Raw genomic sequence first — 27,196 nt, forward strand, 5'->3', positions numbered from 1 at the left:
ACCGCAACTAGAAGTAGCCGTGGGGTGTGCCTAACAACCCTAGACACCTCGACACAGCCGGAGGACTAAATACCCCTATAGATGGAAATAGGAATGCTATCTTGCCTCAGAGCAGACCCCCAAAGGATAGGCAGCCCCCCACAAATAATGACTGTGAGTAGGAGAAGAATAGACACACGCAGGTAGAAAACAGGATTTAGCAAAAGAGGCCACTCTAGCTAAATAGGAAAGGATAGGACAGATTACTAGGCGGTCAGTATTAAAACCCTTCCAAAAATATCCACAACAGATAATACAAAAAGTTCCACAATCTAACTAAATACATGGAATGTATATCTGCCACTCCAGAGAATCCAGCTAGACTGAGAAACTACTGACACAATCTAAGCTGGACAAGAAAACACAAAGAATAGCACTGAATTGTGAAGCACACAGCATGTGTGCCACAGGAAAAAAACCCAGACACTTATCTTTGCTGATTTGGCAGAAAGACAGGAGGAACCAGGAGAGGTCCAACACCTCCCAACAACAATTGACAACTGGCAAGGACTAATGAATCCTGCACACCTAAATACCCCAGTCAGAACTGCAATCAGCAGACACACCTGACCAGGACTGCAACCCAGGGACAACTGCATTACCACCTACTACCACCGGAGGGAACCCAAAAGCAGAATTCACAACAGTCACAGCCGTGATAGCAGTACGTTTTTTATACTAATTAAACCCATAGTATTATATCTATCTTATTTTCCTAGTATTGTGATAGTGCTGCTATATGGATACATCTATAGTATAATACTGCATCATTGAGTGTATTATGGTCTCTGTATTCCCGGTTCGTATACATTTGTATTAGTGTCAGACTTTTGTCTTTGCTCTTCACTGTAATTACTATTGTCCATTTTTTCAATTTTTATAGTATGTTTTTGAGTTTGATTATTTATAAATAAATAATATTAATATATTTTATATGGGTATTTTTGTAATACCTGGAACTGGCAGAAAAGAACTTGAGTCATTATTTTTATATGAGTGACGAGTGGTAACCCAACACCCACAGCGCTGATTTAATTAATCCTTAAAATGCTTGTTAAAATATTAATTTATGAATATGTTCATTATGAGCTTAATTTAGTTGCTTGGATTATAGTTGTAGATTTATTGCTGGGAACATTTCAGATGTTTCTAATTCATATTTGGTAAAAAGAAACCAGAAGGAAATGAACTGGAGTATAAGCTGGTATACATGCAACGTGTAGGGCACATAGTAAACACTGTTTTTGATGAAAAAAAAAGTAAAAGCCATCCCACCAGCGCCAAGGTGTGCCCAATTAGGATGGTCCTAAACTCTAGTGTTAAGCCTTACAATGTGTTCAGAATGGCATAATACAGTATATGCAATGCTGCTATTTGGACACTATCAACCGTATGGAACTGGACACTTCCAGCAACATAGTAACTGAACTCGCATAATAAAAATTATCAATTGCAAGAAAATGATGAGATCCAATGGAATGTAAAAACATCAATCTTTATTGTTAAAATTAAAATAAATACCAAAGCAGGAAATGCCTCAAAAAAGGGGCCGATACATAAATCCTAGTATAAAATCTGCAACCTTTACTAGAGGGGTACCAAATGCGTATTCAAACACCTCCCACCAAAAAAGGTACATACTGTTGGTTCATTACAATGAATGTTTATCGGCAGGTGATTAAGACAACAGGTCTACTGCTCCCATGCATCCTGGTCCAACACAGCCCCCAGCACTGATTAGCAGCTTACTATCAATGTATAATGGTAAGTTTTGTAAAGCATGTACATCACATAGGAGACACTGGTACTGCTGTATATACTTCACACAGGAGATGTTGGGGCATATAGATCACAGGAGACGCTTAGGAGGCATATACATCACTGAGAAGGGCTGGGGGGCATAGACATCACTGGGGTGGGTTGAGAGGGCATAGACATCAATGGAAAAGGCTGAGGGGCATAGATATCATTGGGGTCGGTTAAGTGCATAGACATCACGGGAGAGGGCATAAACATCACTGGAGGGGGCTGGGGGGCATAGTCATCACTAGGGAGGGCTGTGGTGCATAGATATCACTGGGGAGGGCTGGGGGTGTAGACATTACTGGGGAGGGCTGTGGTGCATACATATCACTGAGGAGGACTTTGGGGCATAGACATCACTGAAGAGGGCTGGGGGAATAGACTTAATTGAGAAGGGCTGGGGGCATAGATATCACTGGGGAGGGCAGAGGCACGTTTACATCACTAGGGAGGGCTGGGGGCATATACATCACTGTGGAGGCTAGAGGGCATATACATCAGTGGGGAGGGCTGGAGAGCATATACATTACTGAGGAGTGCTGTGGGGCAAATAAATAACCGGGGAGGCTGGGAGGCATATACATTACTGAGGAGGACTAGGGGGCAAATACATCATTGGATAGGGCTGGGGACATAGACATCAATGTGGTGGCCTGGGGGCCATGTACATCACTTGGGAGGGATGAGGGCATAGACATCACTGAGGTGGCTAGGGGGCATAGACATCACCGAAGAAGGCTTGCGAATAGACATCATTGAGGAGGGCTTGGGGCATAGATATCAATGGAGGGTCATAGATATCACCGGAGAGGGCTGGAGGGGCATAGACATCACTAGGAAGGACTTGGGGGCATAGACAACACTAGAGAGGGCTGGGGGCATAGACATCACTGGGGAGGCTAGGGGGCATAGACATCACTGGGGAAGCTGGGGGCATATACATCACTGAGAAAGGTTGGGAGGCATATACATTACTGGGGAGTGCTGGGGCATAGACATTGCAGGAGAAGGCTGGGGGTCATATACATCACTGGGGAGTCCTGGGGAATAGACATCACTGGGGAGTGCTGGGGGTCATATACATAAATGGGGGTCTGGAGGCATAGATATCACTGGAGAGAGCTGGGGCATACACATCAAGAAGGCGAGATGGGGGGAATAGACATCACTTAAGGAGGGCTGGGAGGCATAGACATAACTAGGGAGGTCTAGGGGGCATATACATCACTGGAGAGGGCTGGGACATAGACATCACTGGGAAGGAATGGGTGCATATACATTAGTGGAGAAGGTGGGGCTGCCGCTGCTCTCTTTATCTGTGGGACGGGAGTGCATTGCATGCTAACTCCGCTCACAAAGTACCTCCTCACGCTGGCGCATGCAGTGTTCAGCAGTTCAACTGGGGGTTTAAAGGGTCAGCAGCTAGCAAAATGCGACTGCTGGCCCAAGCACTGCAGTCCCTGGGAATCTAACCCGGGGCCACAGAAAAGGTCATTGGTCCCCAAAAGGCTGCTAATCGTGTAGGTGGGTTAGCTTTCTGAGTTATGCTACATCTAAAAACTCTGCTGCAGTTGGTCAACTCAGTAATATATACGGTTGGAATAAGGTTCTCTTTTCCTACATTATGCTGCTCTTAGGGGAGGTAGCAAAAACCTGGTACCTATCACGATTCCTTCTATCTGAGTTTCTGGACGCAGTGAATTACTGTTCTGTCATCCAATCTAGGAATGGGGCATGCTGAGCTGTCAGGGCCTGGAGTGACAGTTTAGCTGTCCAATCAGGACCATGGTGTGACAGGGTTCATTCATGTGTCTCTTGCCCTGAATAATTACTGTACCTGGCTATTTAACCAGCTCTCTGACTTTGATTGCTGCCAGTTGTAACTTTGCTCATGAGGTCTGTGCTTGATCTGTGCTCCTTGTCTGGAATTCTGATCTTTGCTGCTCGTTCTAGGATTTGTCTTGACCATCCATTTGGCTTGCCCTTTTGTTGTGATCTGCTACCTTCTTGGAATATTGACCTCAGTCTGTTTCCTGTCTATGCCGTCCTCCCTCCCCTCTGTCTATGACGTACTCTCGCCTTTTTGACCTTGGACCTCTTGACTACCCAGCCTCATTCCGTGAGTAGTGATAAGCGTCACAGTGACAGATTCCCTTTAACAAAACATATGGATTTGACAGGCAATCTACCTTATGTGTGTATTTTTATCATAACAGACTTAACCAGTTAGTCAGGCTATGGGATATGCTTCTAAATGTCTATTGTAGCAAACAGGAAGCGGCACATATTTTGAAGGGGTTGGCCACCTTTGGGGCAATGTTCTTCATTTAAATTATATACATGTATCTTTGGCTAAAAATAATTTTTGCTACTGGGTTTCAATAGAAATTGTGCACTGTTTTGCTATTACAGGCTGTTTGTTTCTCTGTACATTCAACTTCAATGTAGTCTTTGGCCATAAATCAGTTGAGAGGAGCTCAGGAAAAAAAAAAAAAAAAGTTGCAAATTTTCTTGTTAAAGGACTGTCAGAACGAGCTCAATTACGGATTCTTAAATAAAGAGGTCGGGCACTTTTAATGTTAGTGCAGCTTTCCTCAAAAACTGACCAGCACTTCTGTCTAAACAAATGACTGCTGGTGGACGAACATGTCCCAGACCAGTCCATCAGCCTCCTCCAATAGAAGTGCAGCCACAAACTAAATTAGAGTTGAATGTACAGGGAAACAAAAAGCCTGTAAAAGCTAAATGGAGCAACATTTGTAACGAAACCCAATTGCAAAATGCCTCAAATTCTGGTCATCCCCTTAACAATATGAAAAAAAGTTAGAGTTCAAAATAATTCAACTCAAGAAGGAAGAAATTTGGCTTTTTAGCGCCACTTACAGGAGGCTGTCTCAAGAGCCAGCCCATTAGAGAACCTTAAAAATTAACTAGGGATATCTACAAATCACTGATTTTGATTAAAATTGCTTCATTTACAATAATTGTTGTCAAATAATGTATGTGATATACTGCTATATATATGCTACACTGTGCCAACATTTCAATAAAGCTACATATGTCACTCAATATGTAGGGGATGGTGGAATGGGGACAAAGTGAATGGATAGGGAAAAGCCTGAGTCTTATTTGAAGCGAACACGTATTAGAGGGGTTATCCACTACTCCGACAATCCCTTCTTAAATAATGAAATGCCCAGTATAGAATAAAAACACCTTAAACTCACCTCCAGTACCAGCGCCACTCTTGTGATGTCAGGGCAGGGTCTCCTGAGGCTCGGTTGATGTTGCAGTAGGACCGCTGTGCTGTCACATCCTTCAGAAGTCCGAGGTTTGTTTGAAGGAAGTGAGAGCAGGGTAGCCCAAAAATGGTTGTTGATTGGCTGCAGAGCTTATGTGGCATAACAATGTGACACGAGCCTCGGGAGACATGACAATAGTAAGGCACTGGTAGTAAGGCACTGGTACAGAAGGTGTGTAAGGTATTTTAATTTTTCATTGGGGAATGTAGTATTTAAGAAGGGGTTGTCCACTACTCAGTAATCTACAATAGAATAGTCGCAAAGTTGCTGCATATTGTCCTGGATGGGTATCCTCTCCTAGTTCATAGAGAAGTATTTTCTAGTTAGCCATAAGTATCTGTAAAGGATTGTCCAAAACTCTGACAGCACATCCTTAAATACTGTATTCTCCATTGTAAAATAAAAATAACAGGCAGTTGCAGGAATGTCGACTCCGGTTCTCTGCTATGCCACATGAGTGCTGCAGCCAATCAGTGGCCGCTAATGAGTTACATATCTCACACTTCCCTTGGATGTTCAGGTTTTATCCAACGGAAGTACTGTATTAGCAAAGCAGCCCATTCGTAGCCACTTTTATTTTACAATGATTGAGAGAGAATTTAATAAAGGGTTGTCCAAGTAGTGGGTAGCCCTTTTAAAATAGTTTACAGGTTGTCAAGCTTTCAGGATAGGCCCATCTTTATTGATCCCAGTCCATAAAGTACCAAATGGTATGATAGTCTCAAACTTCAGTTTTTTGGGCATTCAACTGTGCAACAGGCACCAGCACGGCTGCCACCAGTAATTTCAGGGCCCCGTACTGGAAATTTTTTTGGGCCCCTTGAGACTCTGCCCAGGCCCAACAAAGCTCCGCCTCTACTCAAACTTTTCACAGTCCCATCAGCCACTCTTGGAAAATCTCCACTTCTGCACCATGTTCTCACCAATCACATATTAACAATTCTCATTGAACACTATATCACATACATAGCCAGCAGCTTTTGTTTTGGCCAGAAGATTTTTTAATCCTTCCACCATGATGAGTTAGACTCTTTTGGCCGGGCCCTACTCTACTCTAACCTATTAAACATTTCTTAAAATATTCAATACTCATTTTAGGTATATATTTATTTTTCTTTAATGGAATGTGCCACAAACAATTTTTTAAATGACCAATATTACCACATACAACAGAACAATACCATCACATCATGGCCAGATCACATATTACCACCACGTAGTGACTGAATAATATCATGTGCAAGGGAGAAATACTGCCACACCGTGACCAGACCACATATTACCATCACATAGTGACCGAATAATGACACATACAATGGAAAAATACTACTACACCATGGCCAGACCACATATTACCAACACATAGTGACCGAATAATATGACATACAAGGAACAAATATCACCACATCATGACCAGATCACATATTACCATCACATAGTGACCAAATATTAAAATACTGATCATTAATAAAAAAAGCCCACAATACTAATATTACCATAAGTGCCATTATACACAGGAGCTCTGTATGTAGTGTAACTGTACAGTGATCACCAGTGACATTATTCACAGGAGCTCTATATATAGTATATAGTGTACAGGTAATATAGTGATCACCAGTGACATTATACACAAGAGCTCTGTATAGAGTGTAAGTTTAAAGGTAATACAGTGATATCTAGTGACATTATTCACAGGAGCTCTGCATATAGTGTAAGTGTAAAGGTAATACAGTGATCACTAGTGACATTATACACAGGAGCTCTGTATATAGGGTCAGTGTACAGGTAATACAGTGATAACCGGTCACATTATTTACAGGAGTTCTGTATATATTATATGTACCGGTTTAGTGCAGGTAATACACTGACTCACTGGTGACATCTCTAGTTAAAGTCCTTCATCTTTGTTTTTCTTCTTCATACAGTGCAGACTGCCATCAATCCTTCCTGCCATGACTCGTCAGTGCATATAATAGCACGCAGTTATCTAGAGCACTACTTCCAGAGGACCTTCCTCACTTTTTGCCCCACGTCTAAACTATGTAGCTGAATGCACCCACCATTAATATTTAATTAGTTATTATGCAACCCACCATTCCAAATATAAATTGAAATTCGCCATTGTGCCCCCACTAAATGTAAACAGCCACTTTTCCCACCAAATATATAGATTAATTAACACCTGTTACTCTTTCCCCAATTCATTACAAGTCACACTCCTGCATCCTCAACACCCCCTACTCTGTACCTCCCGCTTGCCCGATTCATTATATTGACATGTCCACCTCCGCCTCAATTCATTATGTCATGTCCTCTCTCTCTCCCACCCCCACCTTCAGTTCAACATCATTTGGTCTCCCTCATCCTCAATATAGCATGATTTACTGTCCTCCATCCCCCGTCTCAATTCATCATTATTTGCTTTCCCCACAATCCACCCTCAATTCATTCACGCATGTGCTGTCACCAACTCGTCACAGAAGAGGCAGAGACACTTCTTTGAATCTGCACCACCGTTCTGTGGAGCTTCAGGAAGGCTACCTGTGCCAAGATGTGCACCACTGATGTTACAATCCTTCATTATACTCTGGATCCGGGCCCCTTCTTTGTTTCTGCTCACCAGGCCCAATACAACAGTAAGGACAGTAAAGGTCTGATGGCGAGCAACCCTGGGAACCAGTATAAGAGATCCAAAGATGTCTTTTCAGCAAATGAGTTCCTCAGGCAGTACCTGTTTTGCTTTGTCCACTGTGAGGCAGTGACTGGTGTTACATGTAGGGGTCACTGTATGGTCTCCCCAGGATGCGCATGGAGGCGCATTGAGGCCATGGGAGTGCATTGCAGTCACAGGCGTAGCTGTGATTCCAGTGCCGAATAAAAGTAAGTGTTAGTCCTGGACAAGCTATTTGTCCAGGGCAGATTTAAGAAAACCTGCTGGGCCTTAGTGTTTTGAAACGAACTACAGGATGGTAGTCGTGCAGTCCATTTCATTCCTGGCTGGGTTTCCATGTGGCTGAAGGCCACACATTCAACTTAAAAACCCTGCAGTATAGGGTTTGGGTGTGTCAGGTTCAGAGTCAGTGTCAGTCTGTGTTTGCTAGAGTGCAGAGCAGTCCGCTCTGCAGAGCTTCACCTGTGTGAGGCAACACAGGCAAGCAGCTGAGAGGCCTGGAACCCAAAGCCTACACAGCTGTGCAGTCTGGACCAACTGATTTTGGAGGTGGACTGGCGTGTTTATCATCTTGAAACTGGAGGATATGGTTCCCAGCTGCGATCCGGAGGATATTGTGTACTGTGTAGTGCTGTAAGTTGGACATTAATGCTGTGAGTTGAACAGAAGAGACTTTTGTGTTGGAACTTTGCTGGGTCACTGCCTCATCACTGCATAGGGTGCTACCGCTGCACTACAGAATGGACATGCATGAAAGTTCTCATGCTCAGCCAAACATTTATGACACTTTTGATGATGGCTGATCTCCCAGAAGAATAAAAATTGCCCAATCTTTTAGTTACCAAATATATTACACATTAGTTGGTAATCTAGTTCTGGCAAAATTGACAAGCTCAGACAACTTTAATGGAATTTATATTGATGCCTAAAGCTTTGCCTTGGTGCCCCTATGTATTGATTTACTTGCACTGGCAGTCTAGGGTAAGCTCTCAATTCTCTTCTAGTAAACTATGGTTACATTAATGTCATTACTACTATAAAAAATGTAAATATTTTATATTTCTAATATGTTTTTATGTACTGTTTTCTGTAGGTAGAGATCTTTGGGTTTTGGTTGTGGGGAAATACCCAAATAAGCATACAATTGGAATTCCCGAATTTAAGTATGTTGCAAATATGCATGGAAATGAGGTATGTGTCTTCTGTAAAGATCTTATAACCTCTAAATAACTGCTTTCACTTTTAAATTCATTATACTAGGTAAATGATGAAAATTCTGACTCGGTGAATAATGAAATTAATAAACAGAAATATATGAATATTTAATTGCATTTATTGTAGAGGTAGCTGCTGGTTAGTAACAGTAGTGTTAGATCACAAGGGCTTCTTTGTCAAGTTAGCTAGGCTACTATTTAGTAACAGTGACATCTAATGGAAAGCTGGTAGAACACACTGTATATCTTTACATAACAGTAGAATGTCACATACTAATGCATTAAGCCAGTGTTCCCCAACTCCAGTCCTCAAGAGCCACTAACAGGTCATGTTTTCAGGATTTCCTTAGTATTGCACAGGTGATAATTGCATCACCTGCACAGGCGATAATTCCATCACCTGTGCAATACTAAGGAAATCCTGAAAACATGACCTGTTGGTGGCTCTTGAGGACCGGAGTTGGGGAACACTGCATTAAGCTAATAGTAGTACATCATATATTAAAACAAATAGGTAGATACTTGATTTTCACAATGAAAGTCAGTGGCAAGAAAAAACGCACTATGAATGCTAATTTAATATTGGCAGCATGCATTGCATAAAAATCATAAGTTTATTATTATATATGTAAAGTTAAAAAAGTACTTATACAGATTTTACAGCATTACAATATCTGTTACCAGATGTGCAACTGCATCTTTTCTGTATTAATATCTGAAGTTGTTATATAGATGCCTAACATTATTGCATCCATTCAGTCATCATTTTTCAAATACCTGTAAAATGAAAATGTGTGACACTTTTTAGTAATCTGAGTTTCAATTTCATACCATTTCCGCATAATCTCCCTGTATACAGTATGAGCCCCACATAGCACCCTTTATACAGTATGAGCCCCAACATAGACCCCTTTATACAGTATGAGCCCCCACATAGCAAAATATATAAATGTGAGCCTCCATATAGCCCCCACATACAGTTTAAGCCCCCACATAGCCCCTATATACAATGTGAGTCCCCACATATCCTCTCTATATGCAATATGAGCTCTCATATAGCCCCCATATACAGTGTGAGCCCCCATATAGCCTCTCTATATACAATAAAAACCCTCACATAGCTCCCTATATACAATTTGAGCTCACACATAGCCTCCTATATACAGTATGATTTCCTACATAGTTCCCCTATATACAGTATGAATATGAAATTAAGCTGGGACATACACCCAAATTTGGTGAAGTGGTTGGGTTACTGGTTGGGTGAAGCCATTTATTGTCAAACTATTGCGTTTTCTCTTTTTAAATCATAATGACAACCCAAAACATCCAAATGACCCTGATCAAAAGTTTACATACCCCATTTCTTAATACCATGTATCAGGGCTGTCATCAGAGCATTAGTGCCCTTACTGCTGTATGGGGCCCTGCCTCTTGTGCTACTGCTCATGGGGCCCCATCCTGCACTAATGTGCTGTGTGCTGTGGGCCTGCGGTGCACACGTTGGCGCCGGGCCCGGGAGCTTTCTCAGAGCTGTGCACGGCCGTCTTACCTTGACAGCTGCGCAGCTATGACTCCATTCTAGCTGCTTCAGTAGTGAATGTGTTAGAATGTATGGGCTCCTTCCAGGTCCTGTCAGCAGCCCATACAGTCTAGCTGATTCCCAATGTATGGGCTACTTCCAGGTATAGCATCTACCCTGACAAGAAGAGGAGCTGTGCCTGCTGGGGATCGCTTGTGAGGCAAGTATGAAAAACGTTTTTTTTTTTCTTTATAAAGTGAATTAAATGGGTGAGGGGGCTGCAAATGATGGAGGGGGGCTGCAAATGATGGAGAAGGGGGGCTGCAAATGATGGAGAAGGGGGGCTGCAAATGATGGAGGAGGGGGGCTGCAAATGATGGAGGAGGGGGGCTGCAAATGATGGAGGGGGCTGCAAATGATGGAGGGGGCTGCACATGATGGAGGGGGCTGCAAATGATGGAGGAGGGGGGCTGCAAATGATGGAGGGGGCTGCAAATGATGGAGGGGGCTGCACATGATGGTGGGGGCTGCAAATGATGGAGGAGGGGGGCTGCAAATGATGGAGGGAGGTGCTGCAAATAATGGAGGGGGGCTGCAAATGATGGAGAGGGTGCTGCAAATGATGGAGAAGGGATGCTGCAAATGATGGAGGGGTGCTGCAAATGATGGAGTGGTGCTTCAAATGATGGAGGAGGGGGGCTGCAAATGATGGAGGAGGGGCTGCAAATGATGGAGGGGGCTGCAAATGATGATGTGAGGGAGGAGACGGGGGACTGCACATGAACAGAAGGGGACTGCACATGATGAAGTGGGGGAGAATGGAGACTGCAAATTATGAAGTGAGGGGGACTGCAAATGATGAAGTGAGGGACGGGGACAGCAATTTAACTGAAGGTGGGGAATGGGGAGAGCATTTGAATTTTCAGGGTGGTGGGAGTAAATGATGTATTGAATGTGGGGGAGAGCAGTTGATGATGAATAGAGGGTGGGGGTGGGAGAGAGAGAATACATGACAATGAATTGGGGCAGAAAGGGCTTGTAAATATAATGAATCGGGGGAGAGGGAGGCACATAGTGGGGAGCATTGAGGATGCAGTGACTGGTAATGAACTGGGGGAAAGAGTACAGGGGCTAATTAATGTATATATTTATTAGGTGGGGAAAATGGCTATTTATACTTGGTGGGGGTGCAGTGGTGAATTTTAATTTATATTTGGAATGATGGATTGCAAAAATAACTTAATTATATATTATGGTGGGTGCATGTCTGTAATCAGATGTGTAGTGTAGAAGAAAGGGAAAAAGTGGAGAAGGTGCTCTAGGTAACTGTTCACTGTACACTATATACAGAGCTCCTTTATATAATGTCAGTGGTGATCACTGTATTACCTATACAGTGACACTATATACAGAACTCCTGTGTATAATGTCACTGGTGATCACTGTATTACCTGTACACTGACACTATATACAGAGCTCCTGTGTATAATGTCACTGATCAATGCATTACCTGTACACTGACACTATATACAGAGCTCCTGTGTATGATGTCACTGGTGATCACTGTATTACTTGTACACTGACACTATATACAGAGCTCCTGTCACTGGTGATCACTATATTACCTGTACACTATACACTATATACAGACCTCCTGTGAATAATGTCACTGGTGATCACTGTGTTACGTGTACACTGACAATATCTACAGAGCTCCTGTGTATAATGCCTCTGGTGATCACTGTGTTACGTGTACACTGACAATATCTACAGAGCTCCTGTGTATAATGCCTCTGGTGATCCCTGTATTACCTGTACAGTGACACTATATATAGAGCTCCTGTGTATAATGTCACTGGTGATCACTGTATTACCTGTACACTAACACTATATACAGAGCTCCTGTGTAGTATGTCACTGGTAATCACTGTATTACCTATACACAGACTCTATATACAGAGCTCCTGTGTATAATGTCACTGTATCACTGTATTACCTGTACACTGACAGTATATACAGAGCTCCTGTGTATAATGTCACTGGTGATCACTGTATTACCTGTGCACTGACACTATATGCAGAGCTCTTGTGTATAATGTCACTGGTGATCACTGTATTACCTGTACACTATACACTATGTACAGAGCTCCTGTGTATAATGTCACTGGTGATCACTGTATTACCTGTACACTGACAGTATATACAGAGCTCCTGTGTATAATGTCACTGGTGATCACTATTACCTGTGCACTGACACTATATGCAGAGCTCTTGTATATAATGTCACTGGTGATCACTGTATTAACTGTACACTGACATTATATACAGAGCTCCTGTGTATAATGGCATTAGTGTTGTGTGTTTTTTATTATTAATGATCAGTATTGTAGCATCCGGTCACTATGTGGTGGTAGTATGTGATTTGGTTATGGTGTGCCGGTATTTCTCCCTGTATGTGGTATTATTATTATTTGGTCACTTTGTGATAGTAATATGTGATCTGGTCACGGTATGGAGGTATTTGTTCCTTGTATGTGGTATTAGTCGGTCACTATGTGGTGGTAATATATGGTCTGGTCGTGGTGTGACAGTTTTTGTTCCTTGTATGTGGTATTAATGGTCATTCTAAAAAATATATGTATTCATTCCCTTAAAGAAAAATAAATAAAAATATACCTTAAAAGAGTATTGGATATTTTTGGAAATGTTTAATAGGTTAGAGTAGAGTCTACCTTGTCGTGGTGGTGGCTTAAAAATACTTTTGGCCAAAACTAAAGCTGTTTGCTATGTATGTTATATGGTGTTTGCTGGGAACTGTTACTATCAGATTGGTGAGGATGTGGTGTAGAAGATGAGTTTTTCTAAGAGTGGGTGGTGTGTTGTGAACACCGTTCTCGGACTCCCTCCTGTGGTCATGAATGGTACTTCGGTGAGTTCTGTCCTTGAACTCCCTCTAGTGGCTTTGAGTGGAACTGCTGGTCCTTGAGGTTGGCTTTCTCAGCTGCCCTCGTTTATTGCTAGGCTGGCTTCTCTATTTAACTCCACTCAGATCGTTACTTCATGCCAGCTGTCAATGTCTCAGTATTGGTTCAGATCTCTCTTGGACTTCTCAGATGACCTGTCTACTCCGGCAGAAGCTAAGTTCCTGCTAGTTCATTTGTTGTTACTGGTAATTCTAGTCCAGCTTGCTATCATGATATTTCCTTGCTAGCTGGAAGCTCTGGGGGTGCAGAGTTGCACCTCCACACCGTGAGTCGGTGTGGAGGTCTTTTTGCATACTCTGCGTGGTTTTGTAGTTTTTTGTGCTGACCGCATACTTCCCTTTTCTATCCTCTGACTATTTAGTGAAGACTGGCCTCCTTTGCTAAAACCTGTTTCATTCCTGTGTTTGTGACTTTCCTCTAAACTCACCGTCAATATTTGTGGGGGGCTGCCTTTTCCTTTGGGGAATTTCTCTGAGGCAAGGTAAGGCTTCTATTTCTATCTTTAGGGGTAGTTAGCTCTTAGGCTGTGAAGAGGCGTCTAGGCAGAGTTAGGTACGCTCCACGGCTATTTCTAGTGTGTGTGATAGAAGTAGGGTTTGCGGTCAGCAGAGTTCCCACTTCCCCAGAGCTTGTCCCGATTCCTAGTTTAACCATCAGGTCATTCCGGGTGCACCTAACCACCAGGTCCATAACAGTGGTGGGACTGTGGAAAGTTCGAGGTTTGGAGGAGGAGCTGGGGTGGAGCCTGGGCAGAGTCTCTAGGGGGCCCAAAAAGTTTGCCAGTATGGGGCCAGAAAATTTCTAGTGGCAGCTCTGACGTGTATTGCCCCCTCTAACATCAATGACAGCTTGAAGTCTTTTGTGGTAGATGTAGTTGAAGTACTTTATTTTCTCAGATGGTAAAGCTGCCCACTCTGTTAGCAAAAAGCCTCTAGTTCCTGTAAATTCCTGAGCTGTTAGCATGAACTGCGCATTTGAGATCTCCCCAGAGTGGCTCAATGATATTGAGGTCAGGAGACTGAGATGGCCACTCCAGAACCTTCACTTTGTTCTGCTGTAGCCAATGACTGGTCGACTTGGCCTTGTGTTTTGGATCATTGTCATGTTGAAACATCCAAGTACGTCCCATGCGCAGCTTCTGGGCTGATGATTGCAAATTTGCCTCCAGTATTTGCTGATAACGTGCTGCTTTCATCTTTCCTTCAACTTTGACTAAGTTTCCTGTGCCTTTGTAGCTCACACATCCCCAAAACATCAGCAATCCACCTCTGTGCTTTACAGTAGGAATGGTGTTCCTTTCATTATAGGCCTTGTTGACCTCTCTCCAAATGTAACATTTATGGTTGTGGCCAGAAAGTTCAATTTTGATCTCCTCATCCAAATTACCTTGTTCCCGAAGTTTAGAGGCTTGTCTCTGTACTGTTTTGCATATTGTAGGCAAGATACTTTGTGGCCTTCTTCTAGCAACTTGACCATGCAGTCCATTTTTATTCAAGTGCCTCCTTATTGTGCATCTTGAAACAGCCACTCCGCTAGTTTTCAGAGAGGCCAGTATTTCAACTGATGTTATTTGTGGGTTTTTCTTTGCATCCTGAACAATTTTCCTGACAGTTGTGGACAAAATTTTTGTTGGTCTACCTGACCGTGGTTTTGTTTTTACAGTACAGAGCCCCTGATTTTCCATTTGCTAATCAAAGTTTGAACACCGCTGACTGGCATTATCAGTTCTTTGCATATCTTTTTGTATCCTTTCCTGTTTTATACAGTTCAACTACCTTTTCCCGTAGATCTGTTGACAATTCTTTTGCTTTCCCCATGACTCACAATCCAGAAATGTCAGTGGCTGGATGAAAGACTCAACAGTCTGTCTGGATCACAGAAACTCACTCAGCTTTTATGCACACACACTGATTACAAGCAAACAGGTCACAGGTCGGGATGTTTCCTTTAATAGCCATTCAAACCCATTTGTGTCAACTTCTGTGCATGTTATCAGGCCAAAATCATCAGGGTATGTGAACTTTTGATCATTTGGATGTTTTGGGTTGTCATTATGATTTAAAAAGAGAAGATAAAGTAGTTTGACAATAAATGGCTTCACCCACCCACTAACCATGATTGGAGAAAAACTTTTGGTGTTATCATTCATATTTTCTGAAAAAAGGCCAAAAAAGCAAAAATTCTGGTGTGTAAACTTTTAAGCACAACTGTATATGTCACTACTCTTAAGGTATGTGCACACGTTGCAGATTTCCTGTGGATCCGCAGTGTTTTATTCCGCGCAGTAACGCTGCAGATCCCCAAGTGATTTAGAGTACAATGTAAATCAATAGAAAAAAAAATGCTGTGCTATTGGTGCGGAAAATTCCGCACGGAAAACGCAGCGGATTAAAAAAAGGACCATGTCAATTCTTTGTGCGGATCTGCAGCGTTTCTTCACCCATTCCATAATAGGAATCCGCAGGGGTAAAAGCGCATGAAATCCGCACAGAATCCGCAGTAAACCCACAACAAAAACGAACAAAATCCGCAAAAAAACCTTGCAGATTTTGACCTGCGTTTTCTGCCAAGAGATGCAGAATCCGCACAGAAAATTCCACAGGCAAATCCGCAATGTGTGCACATACCCTTAATGGCGTCAGTGATGTGAAACCCAGAATATTTTCCTCCAGCACACTACGTGTTGTAAGGTTTTAGCTAAGTTGCATAAATGGGCTGGATTTTATGTTGACTTCCATAGAGTGGGTGAGAGGATGTCCACCTTATCCCCACCTGCAGACCCGGCATCGCCATGTGCTGACAGGACCTGTGTGATATCAGTCATGTGATCAGTCATACGGGATAAAAGTCACATGGTTTGGGTCTTAACTAGCTGGGTTCCAAAGGCAGTCTTTGTTCAGCAGGGCTGGAGAGAGTATTCTCCAGTGGTTTGTGAACGTGCAGCTCCCCACAAACGTATGGACTGTGTACAGCATTTTTGTTTTCTTTGTTGTTTTCTTGTTTTTGCCTGAAGGGCTGTGTTTACCTTCCCCTTCTTGTTGGTTTATGCTGCCATATAATAAACCAACCTATGATTTAAAGAGACAGCGTTTCTGTTTTCTACCTCCGTGTACCGCCAAGTGAGTTGAACTACCACACACCCTATATACAATATGAGCCCCATATAGTCTCCGATATACAGATTGAGCCTCCTATACACAATATGAGCCCCACATAGCCTCCTTTATGCAGCATGAGCACCATATAGCATCCTATATACAGCATGAGCCCCATATAGCCTCCCTATACATAGTATGGGCCCCCACATAGCCTCCTATGTACATTCAAACATCCCATACACATGGGAAAAAATACCACATACTCACCTAGCTCCCATTCCCCCGCGATCTGCTACTGTCTCCGATGCACTGAAATGATGTCATCGCATCACCTGTCTCACATGCTGATTGGTAGAAGAAGGGGCTGGCGGTCCCTCCTCCACCAATGTATTCACCGCTGTCTGCATCTGCTGCAGAGAGCGGTGACAGCAGGTAGCGTGAGTGGGCGGGCAGTAGAGAGCACGGTGCGGCCCGTGGGCCCTTGTTTTTGGCTCCTCAGCTGTCTTAGTTTCAATATATTTATTTTCCATACAGAAAAACAAAGTGGATTATTGTTAGATATAACAATTGTTGGCTGGAGTACATAACTTGACACGGGAAAAGTCAAACATATAGAAATACAAAATACATCACATACAAAGGGTAAAAACATCAGGGTAGTGAGCTTCGTTGCTGTCTGCGTAACAGTCAGTAGTTACAATTCAGAAGGCGATATTATACATTAAGTCTGCACTCAGGCGAACTCGGAATTTAAATAAACGTGTTGGTACAAGATTGTGGGGGGTGCGAATCTGGGGGCTTCTCCTCAGCTGTCTTACAGAACAAACGGAAAGGAGTTATTTTGATAACATAACCCCTTTAAGGCAGAGTCAACTTTCCTAGTCTTCATGGTCAAACTCCCACAAATCATATCTTTATGCATATCCTACCCATATGCACTAATTGTGTGAAGTAGAAAACCTTTTTATAAAATTTTATTTTAAATGGTCGAAATAAGTGAATAAAGTGATATAGGATTTTTAAATATATGTTCTTGTCTTGTTTAATCTAGCCAGTGGGGAGAGAGATAGTTCTCCATCTGATTGACTACCTCCTGACAAATTATCAAAATGATGACAATATTACACAATTGATAACCAATACCAGAATACATATTATGCCATCAATGAACCCAGATGGCTTTGAAGCTTCAACGGTTCTTGACTGTGACTCTACTAATGGCAGGCAAGTAACCCAAACATTTTAGTGTTTAAAAAGTATCTGCCATTTACATTTTTATTTCATACATCAATAGTAAACATGAAAATGAAAAACTTGTAATAGATCTTATCAGAGAAATCTGCTTCTTTCTCCTCCTGGACTGATCTTTCACTTTCAAAATTCTCTATTCATGTGTAAAATCTGTATTCAGTTGCATTGTTCATTGTTGCCACAATCCATTGTACTTCATACCCACCTTTTTTGTTTTCCTTGTTTGGATCTCTTTTTATTCCATGTTTTTTAATGGTTTTTTACTACAAAAAATTGTAGTGTATTAGAGAGAAAAATCTATCTCAATACTTTTATGCCCAAAAATGACAAAAGTATTCTTGGAGTGATACCTTTATTGGCTAACCAGAAAAAATATACTTGCGAGCTTTCAGAGCACAGAGGCTTCTTCTGCAGGCAGGTTTACAAATTAATAAATAAGACAAGAGCACAACATTTAAAAGGGTTGCCCACTACTAAGACAACCCCCTCAGACCCCACCCTGGGCCCCAGTAAAGCAAAAATGCCCATACTCACCACCTGTGTTTCACTGCTCCCGCGGCATTGGCATTTGCACTCGGCCGCGGCGCTGGCATCACTGTTCATGCGTTCGTATCAGTTGAACATGAAGAGGAAGTCAGATCAGCTGCAGCCCGGACTTCCTCTTCATATTCAGTTTCACGGAGGTCAGGGACGGTGACGCCACGCTGGCTGAGCTCCCAGTTCACGTGTCATGGTAGCCGTGTGGTCATTTTTGGGCAAAAAAAGTCTTTACAATGGTTTTGGAATAAAGATTTTTTTTTTTTCTCGCATTTTCTCTATATGAATGCCTTAGGACAGTTTACTTTGCTGTTTGTTTGCTTTATTGGTTTATGTATTTAGTGAACACAGATTTTTACATTACGGTGATAGGAGATGGCAGCTACTACTGATACGATTCTACGTTCTCAGTAATGTAATAATATGTCTTCACCGACTACAGATTTTACACATGAACTGAAAATTTTGCAAGTGAAAGAACAGTCCAGGAGGAGAAAGAAGCAGATTTCTCTGATATGTTACAAAGTTTCCTATTTTCTTGTGTACTATTCATTTATAAAATTAAAAACAACTGTTTCACATTAAATATACGTTTAAGATAATTAAAGATAATTATTTCTATTATTTATAGTGTATACCATGAAGGATTTGTAGGGAGTAAAATTACATAACACTGATGTATATAGAAGTATATAATAAATAGCTCGGTTCTACCAATATTTCAATGATTAGTAAATCAAAGATTGTAGAAAAATACAGTAGTGTTAAATTCTGACAATACAGCTAGGTTATCTAGTTACGGTTTTCAAATAACTCCTGTACCCTGTCTCTCTAGTTTAACCAAGGTGCATCTACAACTTTTATATGCTTGATGAAGTGAGCATGGACAAAGCTAGGTAGAGCTGGTGGGGCATATCCTCGGGTACCCCGAGTGGAGCCGACGAGCCACCCTGCCTTGGCTAGCACATTTCTAGCAATATTTCTGGATCTGAGATAATGAATATTTAAAGTCATTTGAGATGTATCAAGATATTTGACTTGCATACCCACAGGCCATAATTGTTTAATAGGAAAGTATCCAACTTCTCAGTCCTGTACCTATGAAGAAAAATGAAATAGCCAAGCAAGAATACCAATTTCATTTTGTACCTCCCTTAAAGCACCACTTCAGCATTTGTTTTTATTGCACCCCTAGAGTGGTGCTTAAAATGTAATTCCCCTGCACCCGTTCATATTCTCACCTGCCGCCACTTTCATCCTTTTCCAGTGTCGCTCATCAGCGAAAAGTGACCTGTCGGCAGCTCCAGTGTTTCATGGAGCACGATTGAACTCGCTTTTCAATACATCTCAGAGCTCAGAGCCTCTTTCTGGTCTGGTTCTGGGTCTCATAGACTTGCATTGAGGGCTTGTGACTAGTGATGAGCGAGTATACTCGTTACTCAAGATTTCCCGAGCATGCTCGAGTGGTCTCCGAGGATTTGGGCATGCTCGGAGATTTAGTTTGTGTGGCCGCAACTGCATGATTTGTGGCTGCTAGACAGCCTGAATACATGTGGGGATTGCCTAACAAACAGGCAATCCTTGCATGTATTCAGGCTGTCTAGCAGCCACAAATTATGCAGCTGCGGCCACACAAACTAAATCTCCAAGCACTCACAAATCGGAAATGCTCAGGAAATCTCGAGTAATGAGTATACTCGCTCATCGCTACTTGTGGCTAGTTACGGGCGAACGTGCTGGGATAACATCTTATCCGAACATGCTCAGGTGTTATCTGGGCGTGCTTGTATTTTATGTTCCAGTCCCTGTGGCCGCATGATTTGCGGCTGTTAGACAGCCTGAACACACATGAGGATTTCCTGTTTGTTAGTGAATCCCCACGTGTTCAGGCTGTCTAACAACTGCACATCATGCCGCCGCAGAGACCCGGACATAACATACGAGCACGCCCAAGATGCTCATCACTACTTGTGACGTAGCTGCTGACTTCCAGCCAGTCAGACGTTATGGGCACAAGATGGCACCACTGGACTAGAGTGGTGTCAGTAAAAGGTGAAGCTGCCTAAAGGAGAGTATAAGAATGACAGCAGGGGGCTTACATTTAAGGCGCCACTGCAGCGCTGAAAAAGAAAACCCAAACTCTTGAGTGATGCTTTGAGAGAAATGAAGAGACCCAGTACATGCGTGATCACCTTTCCGTGTGTACTCTACGTTTGGATGCATAGCCAACAGTTTCCTCTACAGAGAATTTGGAAACCGTGATTCTGGAAATAAGTGTGAGTCCCAGAGTTTGGACCAGCCTGTATTAGACATTCATGGCATAAATGCATAGAAAGGAATACCCCTTTAATCATATCTGCCCAAAGGCCTTGAAACACCTGCTAGAATAAGAATTTATTTTACAATGTACCACTAGGTTTCATATATGATCTTGAACATGATTTTATAATACTGGTGCACAACCTTTTCACTGTTCTGATAGGGTCCTGATCCATCACACAAAGTGATTAGCCTTCAGAAGAAATGTATTGTTGTGGAGTAGAGATGAGCCAATATTTCAATATTCGGTTCGGATTACGATTGCCATATTTGCCAAACATAGCCGATCGCCATTGGAGTACAGATGAGCGAATATGTTCAGAAACGATCATCAAACATAAAATCGGCACGAATATGGTACAAATATAGCACATTCGGATTTGGCAATCATTTTCCGAACATATTCGCTCATCTCTACTGTGGAGTTCCCTGTATTTATGCCATATATGCAGTGTGTTGCACAGGAAACGTACTATACTTAATGTCATTATTTGTTCACATCTGAAGATATTTTGTAATTCTACATTCAATTTATACCTTCAAATTTCAATATTTAGGATGAATAAAAACGGCTATGATCTGAACAGGAATTTTCCAGATGCATTTGAAGTGAACACGGATGTGATCCAGCCAGAAACACAAGCAGTTATAGACTGGATTACCACTGAAAGTTTTGTGCTCTCTGCTAATTTCCATGGTGGCGCTATGGTCGCCAGCTACCCTTATGATAACTCGTATACTGGTAAGATTCTATTTATGTCTCACGAATCTCTGATATACAGTGAAACAGATCTACAATTCCCACATTGAGCATGTTCTATAATGTGAATGCCTCTAACACAAGAAAGTAGAATGGTTTTAGATACTAACACAACCTAGGAACTACAGAATGTCTACAATGATTCCTTCTGCAGGTATGCAGAGGAAAAGTGCAGGAGTTGTCCACATCAATTAAAGGGACTCTGTCACCTGAATTTGGAGGGAACAATTTTCAGTCATATGGGCAGGGTTTTCGGGTGTTTGATTCACCCTTTCCTTACCCGCTGGCTGCATGCAATATTGGATTGAAGTTAATTCTCTCTCCTCCGTAGTACACGCCTGCACAAGGCAATCTTGCCATACGCAGGCGTGTACTATGGAGGACAGAGAACTTCAATCCAATATTGCAGCCAGCATGCAGCCAGCGGGTAAGGAAAGGGAGAATCAAAAACCCGCCAACCCTGCCCATATGACTGAAAATTGTTCCCTCCAAATTCAGGTGACAGAGTCCCTTTAACATACACATACCTCCCAACTTTTGAACATGGGAAAGAGGGACAAAGTTTGCGGCGCGCGAAGCGCTCCGCGGCAAATTTTAGGCCACGCCTCTGACCACACCCATTCATAATTAGTCACACCCATATCCACGTCCCAACCACGCCCATTTAGCACTGCCGATCACACTGTTTCATATACAATAATTATAAACAAAAAAATATGGCCACACAGTGCCCCATACTGTATAATGGCCCCACATGATGCTCCATACTGTATGATGACCACACATGACGCTCCATACTGTATAATGAACACACATGACGCTCCATACTGTATAATGACTGCACATGATGCTCCATACTGTATAATGACCGCACATGATGCTCTATACTGTATAATGACTGCACATGATGCTCCATACTGTATAATGAACACACATGACGCTCCATACTGTATAATGACTGCACATGATGCTCCATACTGTATAATGACCGCACATGATGCTCTATACTGTATAATGAACACACATGACGCTCCATACTGTATAATGACTGCACATGATGCTCCATACTGTATAATGAACACACATGACGCTCCATACTGTATAATGACTGCACATGATGCTCCATACTGTATAATGACCACACATGATGCTCTATACTGTATAATGACTGCACATGATGCTCCATACTGTATAATGGCTGCACATGATGCTCTATACTGTATAATGGCCACACAGTTCTCCATACTGTATAATGATCCCACATGATGCTTAATACTGTATACTGACCCCCCTCCTGTATGTATGGCTCATATTCCCCCCCTCCTGTATGTATGGCTCATATTCCCCCATCCTGTATGTATGGCTCATATTCCCCCCCTACCCTGTATGTATGGCTCACATTTCCCCCCCTCCTGTATGTATGGCTCATATTTCCCCCCCCTCCTGTATGCATGGCTCATATTCCCCCCCTACCCTGTATGTATGGCTCATATTTCCCCCTCCCCTCCTGTATGCGTGGCTCATATTCCCCCCCCCCCCCCCGTCTGTATGGCTCATATTCCCCCCCTCCTGTATGCATGGCGGTCTGGGGGTGACCCAACTTTTATTAAAAAAAAAAAAAAAAAAACAGCCACAAACCTTGCTCAGGTACCCCCCCTGCATTGTCCCCGCCCTAGGCACGTAGTGCGGGACAACTAATGTCCCTCCTGGGATCGCGGGGCTGACTGTCAAAATCAGGACAGTCCCGCGGGATCCGGGACGGTTGGGAGGTATGTATACAGCCTGATTCATCAAGACTGGCGGTATTCACACCGATCTTGATGAAGAGATGGGATGGAGTCATATGCCCCAGAATCCTGAAGGTGCACACACTTTTTCATGAATTAGGAGCATTGGAGGAGTGGTGTACACCTTGATATTTGAGTGTCGGCTACGCCACAAATTTTACTCCAGCAAACACCACCGCATGTCATGAATTTTTACCCACTTTGTCAGTTCTGGGCGAAAATTACGCAAAGTGCAAGAAAAAAGGATGCTAAATTTTAGTGCAGCCTTAAGTTGCGCCATAATTATGCCATTTTTCAAAGCTTTTTACATCATAATACTGCTGAGAAAGCTTTCATGTATCGAGCCCATAGCGTTACATAGAACAGTAGTATTGCAGTGAAAAGCTGCACCACTATGTTGCTACTAAAATATATATTTATTTTTTCATACTTGGGAAAAAAAACCTCTTTTTTTTAAGAAATTTTATCGTATACAACATTAAGAAAACACTCGGTATAAACATTTGTATTTTCCATAGAAGAATGTGTTTTCTTCAAGGCTGTAAAATAAGATTGAGTTTCTTTTTCACCGTCATGTTAGGGCATGTTAGGTTAGGCTATGGGTTGAACTAGATGGACTTAAAGTCTTCCTTCAACCTTAATAACTATGTTACTATGTCTGTGCTAACTTGGAGTGTACTAGAGAAGAAGATGGCGCTACTAATTATTCTGCATTAGGGGGACCGTCAGCTGTGTTATGCAACCTGAATTTCTCACAGTATGAAGTCCAGACCGGCTCCCACATATGGGTTTATGGATTTTTTACTGTTTCCTGCGATGATGCATCAATGAAGCACAGACTGTTATGGAGAAGCTAAAGGGAGCAGCCCAGCTGACTGTTGGAGTCTATCTGGACTTCATTCTGCCTTTGCTTTGTACAGCACTAAACATACAGTTAGGTCCATATATATTTGGACAGAGACAACATTTTTCTTATTTTGGTTATAGACATTACCACAATGAATTTTAAACAAAACAATTCAGATGCAGTTGAAGTTCAGACTTACAGCTTTCATTTGAGGGTATCCACATTAAAATTGGATGAAGGGTTTAGGAGTTTCAGCTCCTTAACATGTGCCACCCTGTTTTTAAAGGGACCAAAAGTAATTGGACAATTGACTCCAAGGCTATTTCATGGACAGGTGTGGGTAATCCCTTCGTTATGTCATTCTCAATTAAGCAGATAAAAGGTCTGGAGTTGATTTGAAGTGTGGTGCTTGCATTTGGAAGGTTTTGCTGTGAAGTAAACATGCGGTCAAAGGAGCTCTCCATGCAGGTGAAACAAGCCATCCTTAAGCTGCGAAAACAGAAAAAACCCATCCGAGAAATTGCTACAATATTAGGAGTGGCAAAATCTACAGTTTGGTACATCCTGAGAAAGAAAGAAAGCACTGGTGAACTCATCAATGCAAAAAGACCTGGGCACCCACGAAAGACAACAGTGGTGGATGATCGCAAAATAATCTCCATGGTGAAGAGAAACCCCTTCACAACAGCCAACCAAGTGAACAACACTCTCCAGGAGGTAGGCGTATCAATATCCAAATCTACCATAAAGAGAAGACTGCATGAAAGTAAATACAGAGGGTTCACTGCACGGTGCAAGCCACTCATTATCATCAAGAATAAAAAGGCTAGACTGGACTTTGCTAAAAAACATCTAAAAAAGCCAGCACAGTTCTGGAAGAACATTTTTTGGACAGATGAAACCAAGATCAACCTCTACCAGAATGATGGAAAGAGAAAAGTATGGCGAAGGCTTGGTACAGCTCATGATCCAAAGCATACCACGTCATCTGTAAAACACGGCGGAGGCAGTGTGATGGCTTGGGCATGCATGGCTGCCAGTGGCACTGGGTCACTAGTGTTTATTGATGATGTGACACAGGACAGAAGCAGCCGAATGAATTCTGAGGTATTCAGAGCCGCCATACTGTGTGCTCAGATCCAGCCAAATGCAGCCAAACTGATTGGTCGTCGTTTCATACTACAGATGGACAATGACCCAAAACATAAAGCCAAAGAAACCCAGGAGTTTATTAAAGCAAAGAAGTGGAATATTCCTGAATGGCCAAGTCAGTCACCTGATCTCAACCCAATTGAGCATGCATTTCACTTGTTATAGACTAAACTTCAGACAGAAAGGCCCACAAACAAACAGCAACTGAAAACCACTGCAGTGAAGGCCTGGCAGAGCATCAAAAAGGAGGAAACACAGCGCCTGGTGATGTCCATGAGTTCAAGACTTCAGGCAGTCATTGCCAACAAAGGGTTTTCAACCAAGCACTAAAAATAAACATTTTATTTAAAATTATTGAATCTGTCCAATTACTTTTGGTCCCTTTAAAAACAGGGTGGCACATGTTAAGAAGCTGAAACTTCTAAACCTTTCATCCAATTTTAATGTGGATACCCTCAAATGAAAGCTGAAAGTCTGAACTTCAACTGCATCTGAATTGTTTTGTTTAAAATTCATTGTGGTAATGTCTATAACCAAAATAAGAAAAATGTTGTCTCTGTCCAAATATATATGGACCTAACTGTAACAGACAAAGCCTCCCAGAGCACTCTTTTTTGGAAAGTACTGCTGTATATATTAGATAGGCAATGTTCCCATCACATTTAACCTTACGTTCAGTGGTTCTATGTCCTTTAAAACGAGATTCAGGCATATGTAATTATACTGACGGAGTCTGCACTTTCATACATCATTTTAAGTCGTATACAGCGTCAGACTGGAACACTTTGGGCCATCCAGAGGAAATCATTCTTGGGGCCCACTATGTAGCTACATAGAAATAAATACAAGACCACCAATTATGCGGTAAAACACGCTAATATCAGGGTATAGGATAAGGTAGTATACGTCAATGTTATAGGAAGAGCTGGAGGCACATTTTGGTGCAAACTCAATGATAAATGTCCCCTGATACGTATTAACCACTGAAACGATGGTTTATTCATTTATACCTCCAGTGTAATGGAAGGGATTTTAGGACATCTCTTCCATACACTGAAAAAATCCGACGCTGCAGATTTGATATGACCATCTTCATCCTATGTAATACAAAGGATCAATCAGGTCAGTAGTAAAGGTGCATCATTGTGTGGTAGTAAATGCAGCTGTATCTGCACAATGCCTGTGGAATTTCCATCGTAGAAGTTCTGCAGCAAATACATTATGTGAATGTACCCACTCATAGTGGTGGGGGCCCTAAATCCTTTATGTACGACATTGGAGTGATATCAAAAGATCTTTCCCTCACTACCGCCATACACTTTTTACAGTAATCTTTCTACCACATAGAAGGCCATAGCTTTTTATGATGGCCTCATTTTGTTAGTAGTGGGAGAAGAAAACGTTTAGTCAGTTAGTGGTGATACAGGGGGAGGGGGCTCAGTCAGTCAGGGGTGATACATGGAGAGGGGCTCAGTCAGGGGTGATATGGGCTAGCGAGTGCAGAAAGGGGTAATAAGGAGAAGACGTGCAATCAGGCGTGTTACAAAAGAGGGGGTGCAGTCAGGGGTGATACAGGAGGAGAGGGGAAGAAGATTATCAGTCAGTCAGGGGTGATTCAGGGGAGGGGATTCAGTCGGGTGATACAGGAAGGGAGCTCAGTCAGTCAGAGGAGATACAGATGGACGGGGTGCAGTCAGGGCTTATACAGGGGAAAGAGCTCAGCAAATCACGGGTGATACAGGGGGAGGGGGCTCAGTCAGTCAGGGGTGATACGGGGGAGGGGGTGCAGTCAGGGGTGATACAGGTTTAAGGGGTGTAGTCAGGGGTGAGTCAGTGAGAGGGGGCTCAGTCAGTCAGGGGTGATACAGGGAGAGGGGGCTCAGTCAGTCAGTCAGGTATGATACAGGGGG

General features: G+C 42.5%; 1 protein-coding gene across 1 annotated transcript in view; it reads left to right on the top strand.

Moving 5' to 3' along the window:
- Positions 1 to 27,196, top strand: part of CPM (carboxypeptidase M) — a 129,741-nt gene that overhangs the window by 80,382 nt on the left and 22,163 nt on the right. The window contains exons 3-5 of the mRNA XM_077265249.1: positions 8,909 to 9,006; positions 17,685 to 17,857; positions 21,298 to 21,482. Coding sequence (XP_077121364.1) covers positions 8,909 to 9,006; positions 17,685 to 17,857; positions 21,298 to 21,482 — 456 coding nt within the window. The remainder of the gene's footprint in view (positions 1 to 8,908; positions 9,007 to 17,684; positions 17,858 to 21,297; positions 21,483 to 27,196) is intronic.

Source organism: Ranitomeya variabilis, chromosome 5 (assembly GCF_051348905.1).
Source record: "Ranitomeya variabilis isolate aRanVar5 chromosome 5, aRanVar5.hap1, whole genome shotgun sequence".
Lineage (NCBI taxonomy): Eukaryota > Metazoa > Chordata > Amphibia > Anura > Dendrobatidae > Ranitomeya > Ranitomeya variabilis.